This window comes from Macaca nemestrina, chromosome 13 (genome assembly GCF_043159975.1).
Source record: "Macaca nemestrina isolate mMacNem1 chromosome 13, mMacNem.hap1, whole genome shotgun sequence".
NCBI classification, from domain to species: Eukaryota; Metazoa; Chordata; class Mammalia; order Primates; family Cercopithecidae; genus Macaca; species Macaca nemestrina.
Genome location: NC_092137.1, coordinates 32,736,483 through 32,757,279, shown reverse-complemented (window position 1 = coordinate 32,757,279; position 20,797 = coordinate 32,736,483). Strand labels below are relative to the sequence as shown.

Here is a 20,797-nt window from a genome sequence, read left to right as displayed (position 1 = left end):
GTCTCTACTAAAAATACCAAAATTAGCCAGGTGTGGTGGCATGTGCCTGTAATCCCAGCTACCTGGGAGGCTGAGGTAGGAGAATCGCTTGAACCCGGGAGGGCAGAGGTTGCAGTGAGCTGAGATCACGCCACTGCACTCTAGCCTGGGTGACAGAGCGAGACTCTGTCTCGAAAGAAAGAAAGAAAAGCTATATACTTATAAACACATAAAAGATCCACTTTTTTAGTTTAATTAGATGCTATAAAAGAAAAATGAATGCTGACCAACTTATTTTATGTGCCAAAGTTATTGAAAGAGATGGCTAAAGGGCAAATTATTTCTAGGTCAATATGTCCTTCACCAATAAGTGAATGTAGTCTAGCACTATTTCTATTAAGAAGGCCAAAACTAGCCTGACCAACATGGCGAAACCCCAACCCTACTACAAATACAAAAAATTAAGCAGGCAGTGCATGCCTGTAGTCCCAGCTACTCGGGAGGCTGAGACGGGAAAATCACTTGAACTCAAGAGGCAGAGGTTTCAGTGAGTCGAGATCACGCCACTGCACTCCAGTGTGGGTGGGAGAGTGAGACCTCCCATCTCAAATACAAACAAACAAAAAAAGAAGGCTGAAGTTTTAACAACAACAGACACTTAAACTTTTTCCATAATGTAAAAAAATGTATTATGTGTATTTCCTTAAATAAACTATGTTTTAGTCATTTCAACATTTTATAATTTTAGTGTAAACTGAATTTTTAATAAACTTTAAAACAATGGTGTAATCCACCATAATTGAAGATGCTAATCAACTACATCTTCACCTTCCCTCTTTGCTCTACATAGTGAGGTCTAGCTGCGGGAGTGGGGACAACAGATTGCCTTGAACTATCAGCTTTTTCAGCCTCACCTCAGCTAGAGAGCACCTAGCCTGAGGTCATGCCCCTTCCTGAGGCTGCCCATATCCAGTGATAGGGAAGAGAAGGCAGAGGACAGGTCCAGCCATTTCAGCCCAAGGAGACAGCAAAGTGGGAAATACTGTAGGCTCCACTGAGCCAACACCTTGGATTGACATTTTCTTCTGCTTCTTTCTATTTCTTGTCAACAGGTATTGCACCCTAGTGACATGAATTTTGTGTTTAGATTTGGGTCCCATCCCCAAAATATCTCATTATGTATATGTAAATATTTCAAAGTCTGAAAACAATCCAAAATCCAAAACATTTCTGGTCCCAAGCATTTCACATAAGGGATACTGAACCTGTATCAACGGTTTTATCACCAATAATATTAATCATAATCACGAGGTTACCGTAGTGTTTGCCAGTTTTTTCCACTGTAAAACAACACTGCTTTGAACTGTACAGGTTCGCTTATATATGGGTTTTCATCCGCCTCTGCCGTCCATGAGACAGCAAGACCAATTCTTCCTTTTGCTCCTCCTCCTCAGCCTACTCAATGTTAAGACAATAAGGAGGAAGACCTTTATGGTGATCTACTTCCAGTTAATGAATAGTAAATATATTTTCTCATTTTTTTCTTAATAGCGTTTTTTTCTCTCTGCCTTACTTTTTTTTTTTTTTTTTTTTTTTTTAAATGAGACGGAGTCTCATTCTGTCACCCAGACTGGAGTACAGTGGCACAATCTTGGCTCACTACAACCTCCACCTCCTGGGTTCAAATGATTCTCCTGCCTCAGCCTGCTTACTTAGGATATAGGCTAAACTGCTATAACAAAAAGATCAAAAAGTAGACTTGAGCAAGACAGAATTCTGTTTCTCTTTCATTTATAAATTCAACAGTGCTATAGTTTGAATGTGTCCTTTAAAAATTCATGTGTTGGCAACTTGGTGACCAATGCAACAGTGGTGGGAGGTGGGGGCTCTACCCTCATGAATGGATTAATGCTGTTACCATGGGAGTGGGTTAATTACCATGGAAGTGGCTTTGTTATAAAAGGGAGCTCTCTCTTGCATATACTTCCTTTTGCCTTCTACCTTTCTGCCAGCGGATGACCCTCACCACCTCCTGGCACCATGGTCTTGGGCTTCCCAATCTCCAGAACTGTAAGAAATAAACTTCTTTTCTTCATAAATTACCCAGTCTGTGGTACCCTGTTATCACAGCAGAAAATAGACTAAAACAATGAATGGCTCAGAACTGCTAAAAGGGCTCAGTCACCTTCAAAACATCTGTGGTCTAAGTTGGCGGCCCAGTTCTCCTGATTTCCCAGCCAACGGGAAGGGACAAAGTACCAGGAGAGCACACATTCCCTTTTAAGGGTATGACCCAGAAGTGGTACATATTACTTCATCCACATCCTACTGTTCACAACTTAGTTACCTGGCCTCTCCAACATGCAAAAGAGGACCGGAAGTCATATGCCTGGATAAAATTTAGGAGGTTCTATCACTAAAATAAAGAAGGGGGCCAGGCACGGTGGCTCACGCCTGTAATCCAGCACTTTGAGAGGCAGGTGGATCACCTGAGGTCAGGAGTTCAAGACCAGCCTGGCCAACATGGTGAAACCCCGTCTCTACTAAAAATTCAAAATTAGCTGGGCACAGTGGCGCATGCTTGTAATCCCAGCTACTCAGGAGGCTGAAGCATGAGAATCGCTTGAACCTGGGAGGCAGAAGTTGCAGTGAGCCAAGATTGCACCACCGCACTCCAGCCTGGGTGACAAGAGTGAAACTCCATCTCAAAAACAAAAAGACCGGGGAGCAGGGAGAATGGATATTGAGGTTCTAAAATTAGCATTCTCTGACAGAGAAACCCCACTTCTGTTTTTATCACAGTATTCTGTCTGTGGATTTATTTTTAATACAGCAACAAATAATATGCTTAATACTTATTCAAATGAGCTAAAATTTTGTCACAATAAGAAATTTAGAATAAGACAGGCCGGGCACGGTGGCTCATGCCTGTAATCCCAACATTTTGGGAGGCCGAGGTGGGCAGATAACTTGAGATCAGGAGTCCAAGACCAGCCTGGCCAACATGGTGAAACCCCATCTCTACTAAAAATACAAAAATTAGCTGGGTGTGGTGATGGGCGCCTGTAATCCCAGCTACTCGGGAGGCTGAGGCAGGAGAATCGCTTGAACCCAGGAAGCAGAGGTTGCAGTGAGCCGAGATCATGTCACAGCACTCCAGTCTGGGTGACAAAGCAAGACTCTGTCTCCAAAAAAAAAAAAAAAAAAGTAAATAAGTAATGAAAATGTAAGATTACACCCCATAAAATAAAACAGGAATCCATGAGTTCACAATCAAGTAAATAAATACATGGAAAAACAAATGAGAAGAGAAAGCTCTTCCTTACAGTAGAATACCAATTTTAAAAATTATTAAAGAATCATGGAATTAGAAAATTACCAGTTGGCAATACATAATGCTAACTTATGCAGAGAAGATAAATCAATAAATAATAAAACCAGGCCAGGCACAGTGGTTCCCACCTATAATGCCAGCACTTTGGGAGGCCAAGGCAGGAGGATTGCTGGAGGTCAGGAGTTTGAGACCAGCCTGGACAACAAAGTGAGATCCCGTATGACAAATTAAAAAACTATCCAGGCACAGTTGCATGCACCTGTAGCCCTAACTAGTGGTAAGGCTGAGGGCTGAGACAGGAAGAATATTTGAGCACAGGAGGTGAAGGCTGCAGAGAGCAATGATCGCACCACTATACTCCAACCTGGGCAACAGAGCAAGACCCTGTCTCTAAGAAGAAATAAATGAATAAATACACACATTTTTTTTAAATGCTAAAACCTCCTCATTAGTATAGTGGCAAGTAAAAATAAATAAATAAAAATATAAAAACAAAAGAATAAATGTTAAAACCTATGGGTGAAAGTTAGAGGACAAATCAGATGGTCTCAGAGTAACTCCCTGTGTTCATCTGTTTTGTGTTGCTGTAAAGGAATACCGGAGGCTTGGTAATTTATAAAGAAAAGATGTTTATTTGGCTCATGGTTCTACAGGCTATACAAGCATGGTACCTCGTCTTCTGATGAAGCCTCAGGAAGCTTTTAGTCATGACAGAAGGGGAGGGAAGCAAGTGGATCACATGGCAAGAAAGGAAACAAAAGAGAAGCCAGGCTCTCTCAAACAAGCTCTCACACGAACTAACAGAGGGAGAAGTCACTTACTACCGTGGAGAAGGCATTAGGACATTCATGAGGGGTCTGTTCCCATGACCCCAACACCTCCCACCAGGCCCCATCTCCAACAATGGGAATCACATTTCAACAAGAGATATGGAGGGGACAAATACCCAAACGATACCACTCCCTGAAAATGTTTATTAATTACAATAGGAAAAGACTAACTTTACTAACACTAACTTCACAAACACAAGCTTACTGAATGATCAAACAACATCCCCAGTGACAGCATAAGTGAACATCATGTGCCACCTGAGGGGGGAAGAGTACTACATTATTTCTATAATATGACAGCCAAAATTCTATGACCTGAATCAAATAATGAAACATCAGACAAACTCTAACTGAAGGGCAGTCTTCAAAATAACCCATAATCTTCAAAAGCATCAAACCCATCAAGGTCAAAAAAGGACTAGGAATTGTTCTGGAATAAAGGAGCCTGAAAGGATATGACAGTGAAATGCCAGGCTTGGATCCCTGTGCTACAAAGGACGTTATGAGGACAAGTTGTTAAAGCCTAAACAGGATCTCATGGTGAAGGGTATATGGGAATTCTTCATACTGTTCTTATGACTTTTATGTAGGTTTGAAATTTTTATAAAATAAAAATAAATTTTTGGCTGGGCACAGTGGCTCATGCCAGTAATCCTAGCACTTTGGGAGGCAGAGGCAGGCAGAGCACTGGAGGCCAGGAGTTTGAGACCAGCCTGAGCAACATGGTGAACCTCTATCTCTACTAAAAATACAAAAATTAGACGGGCATGGTGGTGCACACCTGTAATCCCAGCTACTCAGAAGGCTGAGGCATAAGAATTGCTTGAACCCCAGAGGCAGAGGTTGCAGTGAACTGAGACTGTGCCACTGCACTCCAGCCTGGGCAACACAGCAAGACTCTGTGTCAAAAAAAAAATTTTTTTTTAAATCACTTTCATTAATTACTATAGTCTGAATGTGTCCTCCAAAATATATATGTTGAAACTTAATGGCCAATGTGAAAGTATTAGGAGGCAGGATGTTTAGGAAATTATTAAATCTTGAGGGCAGAGCCCTCATAAGCCTTATAAAATGGTGTAAAAGGATGGGTTCACTCTCTTCCACCCTTCTGTCATATGAGAACACCCAGACAGTGCCATCCACGAGCAACGAGGCTTTATCAGACACCGAATATGCCAGCACCTTGATCTTAGACTTTCCAGCCTTTAGAACTGTGAGAACATGAATTTCAATTCTTTATAAAATTAAATTACCTAGTCTCAGGTATATTGTTGTAGCAGCACAAACAGACTAAGACGCTGACGTTATGAAATCCTGTATCTATTGCAAGATTTTCCATTTTTCTTGGTAATAAATTTGCATCATGGATAGTTTATGAGAAAATATGTGAAAGAGACTAAATGCTATTGACCCATTGGATAGGAATAAACATTAGCATTAAATGAAGAACGTTACTTGAATATGGATTAATCTTACATGTGGTTAGTTCATGAATGAATATTTTTTGCATCAGGATGAATTTTATTTCTTTATACAAGCCATACCTATGGGGCTGCATATCTTTATTTATTTATTCTTATATTGTCTCTTTTAATGCTTACCATAAACCTGTAAGTGTTATTATTATTATTTTTTTCTTTTTTAATTTTTTGAGACAGAGTCTTGCTCTTGTTGCCCAGGCTGGTGTACAATGGGACGATTTCGGCTCACTGCAACTTCTGCCTACTGGGTTCAAGCAATTCTCCTGCCTCAGCCTCCCAAGTGGCTGGGATTACAGGCACCTGCCACCATGCCTGGCTAATTTTTGTATTTTTAGTAGAGATGAAGTTTTGCCATGTTGGCCATGCTGGTCTCGAACTCCTGACCTCATGACCCACCTGCCTCAGCCTCCCAAAGTGCTGGGATTACAGGCGTGAGCCACCATGCCCAGCCTAAGTGCTGTTATTATTATTAACCTCTTTTACAGATGATGAAAATGAGGTTTGGAGAGGTTAAGTACCGAGTTCACAGAGCTGCTAAGTCACAGAGCTGGGCTTTGGAACCAAGAAGTTAAATTATAGAACTTATTCTCTAAACAGTAACAAATTATTTGAGTAAAATGTAAGCCGTCTCATTCTTTCATTCATAGCAAACATGTATGCTTATTGATAGCAATAGAGAGTTGGAAGAAGCATACAAATTGCCACATTAATTCCTACCTGTGTCTGCCTCATTGCCCGTTCCACTCGGCGTGTACTTCCTCTCTCAAGTTTTGTCCGGAGGATCAAGGCCGATGTCTGAATGGCCCAGAACTTTGGTTGTGAAAGCAAACACTGATAGAAGCAGGAGGGAAAAAACATAGAAAAGAGATAAGCTAGGTGATCTCATTCTGAATAGGACAAAATTAAGTCTTCCAAAAATATCAGGGTACAGTTAAACACAGATTTGAAAATCTTCCCAGTGAACAAAAAGTTCTCTTTTTCTCAATTTGTATTACAGAAATCATTCTAAAACATATGAGAATGGTTTCTGGCATTCGTTAAGGTAGGGAGTCTCCAATTTTAATGAAAATGCATTCCTAGAAGGGGCATCTTAACAAAGACTGGCCTGTATCAAAACCGAATATGCACACAGTGAAACCTAACCCCAGAGAAAGCTGTGACCACCATTACTCAGAGAATATAGTAGAAACCATCCAATATGATCACAAATGTAGTGAGAAACAAAGCGAAAGTACTGGATAAGTGAAAACAGGGACAAAATGTACTATGGATAAACACTGACTCCTTGGTATAATGAGCACAATTTAAACTCTCTTTGATGACAACTTGGAATTTGATACTGTCTCTGGGTTATCATTCACAACAATTACTTTCAGTAAAGATTACTACAAATAGAGGAGAAAGACCTGTTTGTTTATCTGAAAGTTGATGCCATCCTTGGTCCTTCTCTTGTTTCAAAAAGTCAGGTCTGGAAAACATCTTAGAGTACAATTAACCACTGAAAATGTAGCTACTCATTAGAAGCACCTGGGACGTTTGGTATTCTAAAAGCACATCAGATCTCTGAGAGCAGGATGTGGCTGGCAGTTTTGGTGGCTGTTTTTTGTTGTTGTTGTTTTTTTGAGACAGGCGCTCACTCTGTCACCAAGGCTGGAGTGCAGTGGCATGATCACGGCAAGCTACAACTTCGGCTTCCTGAGTTCATGCAATCCTCCCACCTCAGCAACCCGAGTAGCTTGGAAGGCAGACCTGCACCACCATGCCCGGCTAATTTATTTTATTTTAGTTTTGTAGAGACAGGATCTCCCTATGTTGCCCAGGCTGGCATCAGTGTTTTTTAAAATACCACTCCCCTCCCCCACCCCAAGTAATTCTCAAGTGTAGCAAACTTTAAGAACTATTAGGCTAAGATAAAGTATTTGTCTTTTATCAAATTCATTCATAACTCCAAACTCTCATTAAAGGTTAGCAAGAAGTCCTTCAGCCTATAACTCCTTACAGTTCATTTCACTCATTTGTATTACCTGCTTGACTCCTATAGGCATTTGAATTTTTAACCTCTAATCTAGACTAACTAACTTCTAATCTAGACCAACCCCCTTACAATTAAGAGGAAAACGAAGCACCAACAGGTTAAATTACCTGCTCAATATCACACCTCTATTAATAGCAAAAGCTGGTACTAACACTTAGTATCCTAAGCCCCAGAACACCTTTATATTATTTTATAACATTTTCTCCAAATAAACTTGTGCTCATTTAAATAGCTAAATTAAGATATGACTACTTCCTGGACATGGATGATACTACCATAGAAACATTAGAAAGTAGAGTAATGTAAAAAGAGTACTCAGTAAAGAGCCTTGGAGATGGTGAAGGAAGAGGATTAGGTAAAGAATACATGAATAAGAGAGGAGAATCAAAAGAATGGAACCTTAGTGAAATTTGTTCATTACTTCACTTGAGCACCTACTCCCTACGTGGCAGTGTGTACTAGGCCCTAAGGACAGAAGAGCAAACAAAACAGACAGGATCCCTGCCCCCATAAAACATACATTCTAATCTTATTATTCTATAATTAACTTTGCAAATTAAAATATTTTTATCCCCTTGAAATATAGTTTCCAAGATTAATGTATAACTTCATCTCATTGGCCTCCATTAACTTAAATCTACAAAAAGAATGAATTTACTGACATAAATAGGTGCATATGGCCCTATAAAAATATGAATGATGAAAGAGAAGACATTAAAAAAACTAATTCTTTAAAATGTGCAACACTACTTGTCAGATTTTATTATAAAATGTGATCTCAAGAATTTTCAGGCAGGGCGTGATGGCTTACACCTGTAATCCCAGCACTTTGGAAGGCTGAGGAGGGTAGATCACCTGAGGTCAGGAGTTCGAGACCAGCCTGGCCAACATGATGAAACCCAGTCTCTAATAAAAATACAAAAAGTTAGCCGGATGTGGTGGCAGGTGCCTGTGATACCAGCTACTCAGGAGGCTGAGGCAGGAGAACTGCTTGAACCTAGGAGGTGGAGGCTGCGGTGAGCTGAGATTGTGCCATTGCACTCCAGCCTGGGCAACAAGAGCAAAACTCCGTCTCAAAAAAAAAAAAAAAAAAAAAACACACAAAGAATTTTCAAAGGAAAGGACTTTTCTCATTAGGTAAATCTGCAAAACTGATTCCACTACCCACAATGGGTCACATCACTGTCTTCATTTTCTTTTCATCTTATTAAAGGGATTATCATCTGTAATCCCATGACAACAAAATGGAAGAGTACTGAGGAAAGGGCTCTGTAAAACAGTGGGAAAAGTCTGCAGAGTAAAAGATCAAGAGGCATCCCAGCTCCACCGAGTGACCTGGGGAAGTTACTCAATCTCCCTGGATGTCTCACTTTCCTCCTCTCTAAAATTGGAGCAGCATTCCCATCTCTCACAGAATTGGGTGCATTAAGTAAGTATAAATAAGTAAAGCTTAATGGAGCCTATGAGAGTTCCCACTGAAGAGCACATCTGGCCCCTCCAGGAGCTCCAGTGTTAAGCTCACCCTTAACAGAAAATCTCTCTCCGGAGTGGGCATGGGCAACAGTGCTCACCTTCCAACCACACTGATCATTCTGCCAGCAACTATGGTGCAGCTCAGCCCATGAGCTTGTAAGAGTTAAAACCCACCTTTAAAAAGGTTGTCCCAAAGGCTTGCACAGCAAAGGGATGAAATATCTTCCTCAGATAAACAACAAAGTCACACTGTTTTCTACACTGGTATGAGAACAGGAGGCTTGCCTAAGATTTTTATTTGAAGGTCAACCAAAACATTCTCACTAAACACTGAAAATAAGATACAATCTGACAGACATTTGAAAAGCTTTGAAGAAGGAACTAACTGGATAATAGCATCACTAAAGAATGTAATGATGTCTACTTGGCTGGGAGATATAAAGACTTGAGAAAGTCTTTCTGAAAGAAAGCAATTGCACATAGGCTATATTCAATATATTTTATAAAACACTGCTGCCCATGAGGTGAGAATTGATCATAATATGGGACATTGGGTAAATAAGAAGAAAACTAAACAGGAAATATGTTGATTTATGAAGCTCTATTGACTTATTAGAAAATGGCATTTTAAAAAAATTTCAGCAACCAAATGCAATGGAGAGAACACCAATCTAACCTACCTAAGCAGCAGGCCAACCCCAGCTGGTGAGAGCTCAAGCCATAATCTACACAAACATCTGGATAGAGTTAACTCAGAGTCTTCACCATGTCCCCCAACAGGGGGTTACTGCTCTTATTTCCATTCCATGTAGAACTTGAGAAGTGATCACCCCAATGCCTACAAGGCTGGCTCTGTCTCATTTAGGTCTTGGCCTAAATGCCACTTTGTAAGGGAGCCTTCTCAACCACCTCATCTAATGACTCCACCTCTATTCAGTGATTCTTTATCACTGCATCTAGTTTGGTTCCTCCAGGGCAGAAGTCCCAGCTATTTGATTCCTAGTGCCTTACATACTGTCTGGTACACTGCAAGAAAGGGATAAAAAGAGGGACAAAGAAATAGACTTTTCCTTTGTCTTCTGTTACAAAGGGACAGGGGCATAAAAAGGTGGTTCTTCTGAAACAGAAATGTAAACTAACAGTGACTGGTGCTTATGAAAATCAATCTAATAGATTCTTTTTTGGAGCATTCCCTAGATAGAATTGGGAACATATGCTCCCAAGGACACAATATTGTAAATAACAACTAGCTATCATGACACAATACTTTTATTACTATGACCTAGGCAATCTGGGGTCTATATAGGCTTTTGTAAGGCAGCTCAGAAACTTAAACACTACTTAAAATGTTTTTTCTTTAAGACAACACGTACCACATGCTAAAAAAAGAAAAAAGAAAAAGAAAATTACTTTACAGCTGGGTGAGATGGCTCAACTATAATCCCAGCACTTCCGGAGGCTGAAGCGGGAGAATCACTTGAGACCAGGAGTTTGAAATCAGTCTGGGCAGCATAGCAAGCCCCTGTCTCTACAAAAAAATTTATCAAATTTGCTGGGTGTGGTAGCATGTCCAGGTAGTTCCAACCACTCAGGAGGCTGAAGTGTGAGGATCACTTGAGTCCGGTCAAGGCTACAGTGAGCTATGATCATACTACTGCACTCCAGCCTGGGCTGAACAGAGTGAGACCCTGTATCAGAAATAAAAATCGTAATATTCCATTTGCTTCATGGCAAGTAAAAATTAAGATTAATTATTACTGGCCAGCCACAGTGGCCACTTTTGGGGCTGAGGCAGGCAGATCACTTGAGGTCAGGAGTTCAAGACCAGCCTGGCCAGCAAGGTGAAACTCCATCTCTATTAAAAATAACAAAAATTAGCTGGGTGTAGTAGTGCGCACCTACGATTCCAGCTACTCAGGAGGCTGAGGCATGAGAATCGTTTGAACCCAGGAGGCAGAGGTTGCAGTGTGCCAACATCATTCCACTGCTCTCCAGCCTGAGTGACGGACTGAGACTGTCTCAAAAAAAAAAAAAAAAAAATTAATTCTTTCCTAAACTAGCTTGAATTCCTCTACCGTCCCAGCCATTATCTATGTGCCCTTGAAAAAGCAGGTTAAGCTCTGTGGGACTAAAGACGTCTTATTCATAAAGAGAAAAATGTAGACTAAAAGTTGACCAACCACCTCCAAAATTCTGTAGTAAGGAAGAGAAATTAAGTAATGAAGGGAAAATAAATTCCTAAATTCAGTTTCGTCAGATTTTGGTTATTTTCTATTTTAACATTAAGCTAAATGCAATTATTACAAACTTCATATTTACTGAAATATCTTATAAGCACATTTCTTTACTATTCAGTAAAAGTGTAAGAAAGAAGTACTTGAGAACAGCGAAATTGCTCAGATGCCAAAAATTAGTAAAGATAAAAGAAGAGGTTGTAATTATCAAATCGTGACTCATCAGATTTGGAATGGTGTCTTACATATTAAGAGGTTAAATAAGCACAGAGTTTCAGCCTTGATTATAAGAGGCAATGCGTGACTGAGTACATAGACCTAAATATAAGCTAATATAATTTGTTATTACCATAGAATTCTAGCTACCCACTATTTCTTTTTGTTGGTTTGTTTTTGAGACAGTGTCTCACTCTGTTGCCCAGGCTAGAGTGCAGTAGTGCAGTCTTGGCTTACTGCAACCTCCGCCTCTCAGGTTCAAGTGATTCTCCTGCCTTAGCCTCCCTACAGGCACTTGCCATCACACCTGGCTAACTTTTTAAATTTTCTGTAGAGACAGGGTTTTGCCCAGGCTGGTCTCAAACTCCTGGGCTCAAGCGATGAGCCCACCTTGGCCTCCCAAAGTGCTAGGATTACAGGTATGAGCCACCACACCCATTGGCTACTCACTAATTCTGTGAGTGGAAAACAAAATACATCAGGGAATAACAGGAACTGTAAAACTTTTAGTGACCGCTGTGCATTCTGTAGAAGATACTTTATGCTATCTTTGTATGAAAAAAGTAAATCTAAGCATTAGAAAAAATTCTCTCCAAATTAAATATAGTATTCCACATGATTCAGCAATTCCATTTCTGGGTCATGCCTGAAAGAACTGAAGTCAGATATTTGCAGACCAATATTCCTGGCAGCATTATACACATACCCAAAAGGCAAAAACAACTCAAATGTTTGTGAAGGAATGGATGATAAAATGTGGTATAGGCTGGGTGCGGTGGCTCACGCCGGTAATCCTAGCACTTTGGGAGGCCGAGGTGGGTGGAACACTTGAGGTCAGTAGTTTGAAACCAGCCTGGGCAACATGATAAAACCCAGTCTCTACTAAAAACACACAAAAAAATTAGCTGGGCGTGATGGTGGGTGCCTGGAATCCCAGCTATTCGGGAGGCTGAGGCAGGAGAATTGCTTGAACCCGGGAGGCGGAGGTTGCAGTAAGCCGAGATCGCACCACTGCACTCCAGTCTGGGCGACAGAGCAAGACTCTGTCTCAAAAAAAAAAAATAAATTAAATTAAAAAACAAAAAACAAAAGACATGGTATAGAAACAACAGAGTATCAATCTGCTTTAAAAAAGAATCGCATTCTGATATACACAACACAGATGAACCTTGAGGACACCATGCTGAGTGAAATCAGTCACAAAAGAACAATTTTTTTTTTTTTTTGAGGTGGAGTCTCGCTCTGTCACCCAGGCTGTAGTGCAGTGGTGCAATCTTGGCTCACTGCAACCTCTGCCTCCCAGGTTCAAGCAATTCTCCTGCCTCAGCCTCCCAAGTAGCTGGGATTACAGGTGCATGCCACCACGACCGGCTAATTTTCGTATTTTTATTTATTTATTTATTTTTTATTTTATTTTGTTTTTTGAAACAGAGTTTTGCTCTTGTTGCCCAGGCTAGAGTACAATGGCGCCATCTCAGCTCACTGCAACCTCCGCCTCCTAGGTTCAAGGGTTCAAGCGATGGTCCTGCCTCAGCCTCCCGAGTAGCTGGGACTACAGGCGTGCACCATCGCGCCTGGCTACTTTTTATATTTTTAGTAGAGACAGGGTTCCACCATATTGGCCAGGCTGGTCTTGAACTCCTGACCTCATGATCTGCCCACCTCGGCCACCCAAAGTGCTGGGATTACAGGCGTGAGCCACCGCGCCTGGCCTGACTTTTTATATTTTTAGTAGAGATGGCATTTCACCATGTTGGCCAGGCTGGTCTTGAACTCCTGACCTCAGGTGATCCACCCGCCTTGGCCTCCCAAAGTGCTGAGATTGCAGGCATGAGCCACTGCACCTGGCCTACAAAAGAACAAATATTTTATGATTCCCCTTAAATAAGGTACCTAGAGTAGTCAAACTCATAGGGATAGAAAGTACAATGACAGTTGCAAGGGCTAAAGGGAGGGGAGAAAGGGAGTTATTGTTTAATGGGTGCAGAGTTTGGGAAGCTGAAAAAGTTCTGCACATGGATAATACTGATGGCTGCACAACACTGTGAATGTACTTAATGCCACTGAACTGTACCCTTAAAAATGGTTAAGATGGTATATTTTGTGTTATGTATATAAAAAAACATGTATTTTACAAAACCATTACTGTTAAAATCCTTAAAAAGACAGAGCAGGCTGGGCGTTAGGGGCTCACACCTGTAACTCTAGCACTTTGGGAGGCCAAGACAGGAGGATTGCTTGAGCCCAGGAGTTTGAGATCAGCCTGAGCAACACAGCTAGACCCTATCTCTAGAAAAAATAAAAAACAACAACAAAAAAATTAACTCAGTGTGGCAGTGCACATCTCTGGTACCAGCTACTTGACAGGCTGAGGCAGGAAGGTCGCTTGAGCCTGGGAGGTCCAGGTTGCAGTGAGCTGTGTTCATACCAGTGCACTTTGGCTTGGGCAACAGAGCAAGACCCTATCTCGAAAAAAAAAAAAGCAATCTTACATTCAAATTTAGTATTGCTAAAAACATAAAACATATAAAGGACAAAAATATAAATACACCCAAAATAATATTTCATTACTTTTTTTAAGCCACTAATAATTTCTTTCTTTTTTTTTTTTTTTAATAGAGACAGATCTTACAATGTTACCCAGGTTGGTCTCGAAATCCTGGCCTCAAGTGATCCTCCTGTCTTGGCCTCCCAAAGTGCTGGGATTACAGGCATGAGCCACTAGGCCCAGCTACTAATAATATTTTTTATGAAGCATCCAGTATGCATATATACAATGCTCCCAAATTTCAGAATTTTTTTCCCAAATGCTGGGTTATTTTAGCACATGAAAAGGCTCTGATATGTTTCCATATAATTATAGTAAACACTTTATTTTTAATTATTTATTTCTCCCAAAGGACACATTTTTATGAAGATACAAAATACATGTTAATTCTTTATGTCATATTTTTATTCCAATAATTCATACTCATATTTCAGAAATGCTATGAAAATTTCTGAACAGTTCACTCTAAAACTGGTCCTAAATAACAGAGGTTACCAAAAGGCTGACAACTAGAGAGTTAGCCTCTTGTTCTGAGAAAAATGCAGTAACTACTCAACTGCAAAAGCCACTAAAACGGTGGTTCTAACCAGAATTTTATTTGTTCTGGATACAAGTTTCCTGTTTCTGCTGTTTTGTTATTTATTTTATTTATTTATTTTTATTTAATAAACACATAACACATTCTATGTGCTGGTCAGGCACTGGTCTAAGTGCTTTACAACAGTAATGGTATCTTTTCATAAAAAGAAGTGCTAACTATGGTCCAGCATATCACTTTTTGTTTTGTTAGAGCTTTACTGTCCTGTTTGACTGTCCGAAGGTCTCAAAGATGTTCTCCTACATTCCTCCTCTAAGAGCTTTATAGTTTTGCTTTTCACTTTTATATATTCGATCTATCTGGAATTACATTTTATATACAGTATGATGTTAAGATGCCCATTTTTCCTATAGAGATATAAATTATCTAGTAATTATTGAAAAGTCTATCCTTTCTCACTGTATTACAACTCCACCTTTGCCATAAATCACATGAACTGTATATGTATGGATCTGTTTCTAGACCACTGGCTGATTTATATTTCCTTGTGTCAAAAAGTCTTAATTCTGTGTTTTTAAAGAGCATAAAAATAACCTCGAGAGCTTGGTAAAACACAGAGTTCTTGGCTCCAACCTCAAAGGTTCTGATTGAATAGGGTTTAGGGTGGAGCCGGAGAAATTCCATTTCTAACAAGCTCCCAGGTGACGCTGATGCTGCTGGTCCAGGGACCCCAATTTGACAAGCACTGTCTTAAAATGGGTCTTGCTAACTGACAATAGAAGTCTTCCCCTACAGCTCTGTTCTTCAAGACTGCCTGAGCTATATCCTTAGCCCTCTGCATTTCCATATGAATTTCAAAGTCAGCTTTAGTTCCATGAAAAAACAACAGAAACAATAAAAACAACAAATTCAAACTGCTGGGACTTTCTTAAGGATTGATTAATTATGTAGGTTAATTTGGAAAGACTTGAAATTTTAAAACATGAAGTCCTCCATGAACAAGACATATCCCTCCATTTATTTACATCTTCATTAATTTATCTTAATTATGTTTTATAGATTTTTTTTTTTTTTTTTTTTTTTTTTTTTTTACAGAGTCTCACTCTGTTACCCAGGCTGGAGTACAGTGGTGCCATCTCAGCCCACTGCAACCTCCGCCTCCTGGGTTCATGCGATTCTCCTGCCTCAGCCTCCCAAGTAGCTGGGATTACAGGCGTTCACCATGACGCCTGGCTAATTTTTTTTTTTGTATTTTTAGCAGAGACGGGATTTTACCATGTTGGCCAGGCTGGTCTTGAATTCCTGACCTCAAGTGATCTGCCTACCTCGGCCTCCCAAAGTGCTGGGATTACAGGTGTAAGCCACCGTGCCCAGACAGATTTTTAGTATAGAGATCTTATAAATCTTTTGATAGGCTTATTCCTGGGAATTTGATGTTTTTTGACACTATTACAAATGCTTCTTTTCTCTTTTTCATTTTTAAAAACTGTGGTTAAAATACATATAACATAAAATATACCATTTTAACAACTTTTAAACACACAGTACAATAATGTTAAGTACATTCACATTATTGTACAACCAGTCTCCAGAACTCCTTTCATCTTGTAGCTGAAACTCTATACCCATTAAACAACTCCCAATCCCCCTTCCCCCAACCCCTAGCAACCCGTACTGCTTTTTGGTTCTATGAATTTTGACTACTCTAGGCACTTTATGTGGAATTACATAGTTGTAAATGCTATCTTATTTTTAACCATGGATTCTATTAACTGTGGTAATTTGATGAAGTATCAGCTCACTAAATTGTAAGTATTTGGTTAAAAATCAAAATGGGTTTGAAAAAGAACCCTAAGAAAGTTGGTGGATTCATAAATCCCCGCTTTCATGGCTGGGTGCGGTTGTTCACACCTGTAATCCCAGCATTTTGGGAGGCCGAGACGGGCAGAACACTTCAGCCCAGGAGTTCAAGACCAGCCTGAGCAACATGGGGAGACCTGTCTCTACAAAACAAACAAACAACAAAAAAAACCTAAAAAATTAAAAAATAAAATCCCCACTTTCAGAATTCTTCACTGCTGAAGAACCTCATGCCATTTGCAACCATGTACTTATCCATGAGATGGAATTTCCACCACTTTTACACATCAAAACAAAGGCCAGAAACCACTTACAAATGAGTGATAACATTTGTGTGCCTGTCTTAGGAAAAGTTCTCTCATTTCTTACCTCTCATTGACCAAAATCCATAAAAGGTGACCCATCGAACCAGTAAACTTTTACAAGTATATAATTTTTCATATACTTTTATTATTTTTATGATTGTTGTGAATAGCGAAATAAACTTTAGTAATATTTATTTTATTCATAGTTATAATGTTTTATAAATTAAAGAATCAATTTAGCAATTGTTGATAAGGTATGTAAGAGGATATTTTGAGAACAAAAGAGAGGCATTCATTGAAGATTAAGAGATGCAGGCCAGGCGCGGTGGCTCACGCCTATAATCCCCGCACTTTGAGAGGCTGAGGTGGGTTGATCATCTGAGGTCAGGAGATCAAGACCAGCCTGGGCAACATGGTGAAACTCTTGTCTCTACTAAAAATACAAAAATAAGCTGGGCGTGGTGGCGTGTGCCTGTAATCCCAGCTACTTGGGAGACTGAGGCAGGAGAATCACTTGAACCTGGGAGGCGGAGGTTGCAGTGAGCCGAGACTGCACCACTGCACTCCAGCCTGGGGAACAGAGCGAGACTCTGTCTCAGAAAAAAAAGAAAAGTAAATATTCATATGATGATGAGCTATATATGTACATAAGAGGGACTTATTATTTTATTCAGCAAGCGATTTCCCACTGTATGGGCATTTCCCTCATGCCCCAGAAAAGTAGCAAAGAAAATTCTGTACCACCATCAAAGAGGATTTAGAGTGTTGTTTCTATTAAAAACAAATTTCCTTTTCATTCTTATCACTACACATTTCAAATAATCTCCTTCCAAAGGTCACTAGGATCTCTTCAGATGACACACAACCAGGCTACTCCTTTAAACAATGAAAGAGCTTTCAGATAGCTGCTTTTTCCACACATAAATCAAAGCCAGCTCGGAGCTCTCCTTGTGCATGATTGTTTGGCTACACTAAAGCCAAATCGAAGGATGCCCACCCAGGTCATACTGACCTCCCGAAGCAAGGAACAAAGAAATACTATAAAAAGCACAACTACCCCTGCTTTTTCATTATCTACTTAAAAAAGCATTCATTTTTGAAATCAGTACCAAATGACAGTAAGTTTAAAATTCCAAGTTTAATCTATAAATAATTCTCAGAAGTGGAAGAGCAACCCAAATCCCCTATCCTTGCGAGGGAGGTCATTTAAAAACTTGCTCAAATCTATTTTTCCCTAAATCTCACTATTACCCTCAATGAAAGGACCCATATACAACTTACATTCTCCCATCTCCTTGCCTTTGCTTATACTATATCACTCCATCTAAACCCTATCTGTTGTTCAAGTTGCAACTCAAGTCCTCCCCAAGTGAACAAAGCCTTCTTTGACTGCTCAGTCCTAAATATTGTCTTCCTTTCTTAGCAACTAGGGGATATCTTTATCTGTGCTATAGATTTGTAGTTTAAACTGCCTAGTATTGCTAAGTACAGTTTCATAAATTTATCTGACCTGGGAAGAAAACATCAGAATTCCAACTGATTCCCAACTAAGATAATGAAAATGCCTTTAAAAAAATGATATATCTTAAGCAACTTGTATTCATTAAAGAACATATGTATCTTTCTTTATCCATAAAGCCAAAATATACTGACTGACCCCTTCGTCTGTGACTTTTCTCTTCTTAAAAGTCCTTCTTGATCTAGAATCCTCAAATATCTATTAGTCCATCTTTCCTTCTCACTGCCATTCTTCTCCAACTGTGGTTGTCAAAGCCTTTTCTGTTTCTATTAAGATAATCATTTGGTTTTTCTCCTTTGCTCTATTAATAAGGTGAATTGCATTGTTTCATATTAAACAAATTCAACACCTTTCATTATAAAAACTCTTAGTAAACTAGGAATAGAAGAGAATATCAACCTGATTAAGTGTATCTAACTAAAATCATTAATGGTGAAAAGTAGTCTTTCTCCCCTAAGCTCAGAAAAAAGGGAAGATTGTCTGCTTTCTTCACTTCTCTTCTCGTTGAACTAGAATCCAGTAGTGCAATAGATAAGAAGATATGAAGAAATAAAAGGTATACAGATTGGAAATTAGGATATAAACTACCTTTATGCATAGGTGACATGTTTATATCATAGAAAAACTTGTCTAAAACAGCTGTGCCCATCCCATTCTTAGTCTCTTAACCTGCTTTATAGTTCTGCTCAGCACTTCGTGAAATAGCTGGTTCTCTCTTTGTCTACTCTGTATTTGACATAAACTCCAGAACAGAAAAGGCTTTGTTTACTGCTATATCCCCAATGACTAGTACAATACCCGTATATATTATTTAGTAGATATATATATTAGCTGAATCAATAAATGAAAAGTACATAATATGTTTTTATATGCCCTTTAAAATTTGTTAACACTTTGTTAACACTTTGTCAATTCCTTTACAGCACATGTAATAAATAATGAGGAACATTTCCACAGTTACCTAAAACACACATAATAAGATGATGCACACCAAAGACTTCGGAGGATACTGAAGTGGGAAAATAAAACACGCAACCAGAGGACTCATACGACTAACACCTAACCAGTTCCAACAGGGTGTGTAGGAAATAGTAATGTGAAAAATTTATATTACAGTACAAAATAAGCTAGCTTTTTTTGTTTTGTTGTGTTTTGTTTTGTTTTGTTTGTTTTTCAGGCAGAGTCTCGCTCTCTGTCACCCAGGCTGAAGTACAGTGTGGCTCACTGCAACCTCTGCCTTCCGAGTTGAGGCGGTTCTCCTTCTCTGCCTCCAGAGTAGCTGGGGTTACAGACACGTGCCACCACACCCGGGTAATTTTTGTATTTTTGGTAGAGACACGGTTTCACCATGTTGGCCAGGCTGGTCCGAACTCCTGACCTCAAGTGATCCACCTGCCTCGGCCTCTCAAAGTGCTGAGATTACAGGCATGAGCCACCTCACCCGGCCACAATCTACCTTTTCTTTCTAGCCAGTAAAAGTATTTTATTTTGCCTTATCTGAAAAATAACAAAGGAAGAAAACATGAGGTCTTTATTAACTTTATTTCCTTACACCATAATCCCCCTGAATTCTCTGTAATGAGGTAACTGTCCAGAGAGTCCACTAAAACTGTCCTAGAAGTAACCAATGCACTCTTAATTGTCCAATCCAGTGGTCTCTTCTCTGTCCACATTTATCTCCTGACTGCTCTACACTGTTGAATACTGATGAGTACACCATGCTCTTGACACCTCTCTGACCCATGGTCTCCTGGTCCTGCTCCCAGCTCTCTTTTTCGCCGCAATCACGTAGGCACAGCCCTCAATTTTAGGCATAAGAGTTGCAGACTCTATCAGCAGCAAGATACATGTGACTTCGAAACTAAAATAAGATTTTTCTCCACTTTATTTCCTTAGGTGGCAGTGTTTCAACATAAACAATCTAAGGTAAGACCATACCAGAGGAAATAATTTACCAGGAAAAAAATGAAATGGAAGAGAAAAAGACATTACTCACTGATGTAAATGCCAGAAGCTCCTCTTCAGTTAATTTATGCACTGGGTTATTCTTTTGAAAATTCGTGCTTTAAATTAAGAAAAAAGGTAAATTAAGATGCATGTTGCAGCTAATGAAATACAATTTTTAAAAAGCAAAGTAAACTGCTATATTTTATATATTTGAAAGCAGATATATTTAAATATATATTTAAATATTATGGGGGCCGGGCGCAGTGGCTCACGCCTGTAATCCCAACACTTTGGGAGGCTGAGGCGGGCAAATCACGAGGTCAGGAGATTCAGAACATCCTGGCTAACAAGGTGAAACCCCGTCTCTACTAAAAATACAAAAACTTAGCCAGGTGTGGTGGCGGGCACCTGTAGTCCCAGCTACTCAGGAGGCTGAGGCAGGAGAATGGCGTGAACCTGGGAGGCGGAGCTTGCAGTGAGCTGAGATCGCACCACTGC

The 20,797-nt window shown here is 39.8% G+C and overlaps 1 protein-coding gene and 1 long non-coding RNA gene across 2 annotated transcripts in view; one reads left to right on the top strand and one right to left on the bottom strand.

Annotated features, from left to right (window-relative positions):
* The window catches only part of LOC105464813 (tetratricopeptide repeat domain 27), a 178,922-nt gene that overhangs the window by 107,280 nt on the left and 50,845 nt on the right, over positions 1–20,797 (bottom strand). Inside the window, exons 9-10 of the mRNA XM_011712886.2 lie at positions 20,349–20,415; positions 6,342–6,455 (exon numbers count right to left, since the gene is read on the bottom strand). Of these exons, the coding sequence (XP_011711188.2) occupies positions 6,342–6,455; positions 20,349–20,415 (181 nt within the window). The remainder of the gene's footprint in view (positions 1–6,341; positions 6,456–20,348; positions 20,416–20,797) is intronic.
* Positions 1,985–20,387, top strand: LOC139357810 (uncharacterized). Its single transcript, XR_011611591.1, has 3 exons — positions 1,985–2,049; positions 19,276–19,429; positions 20,249–20,387. It is a non-coding gene; the product is annotated as an uncharacterized lncRNA (long non-coding RNA).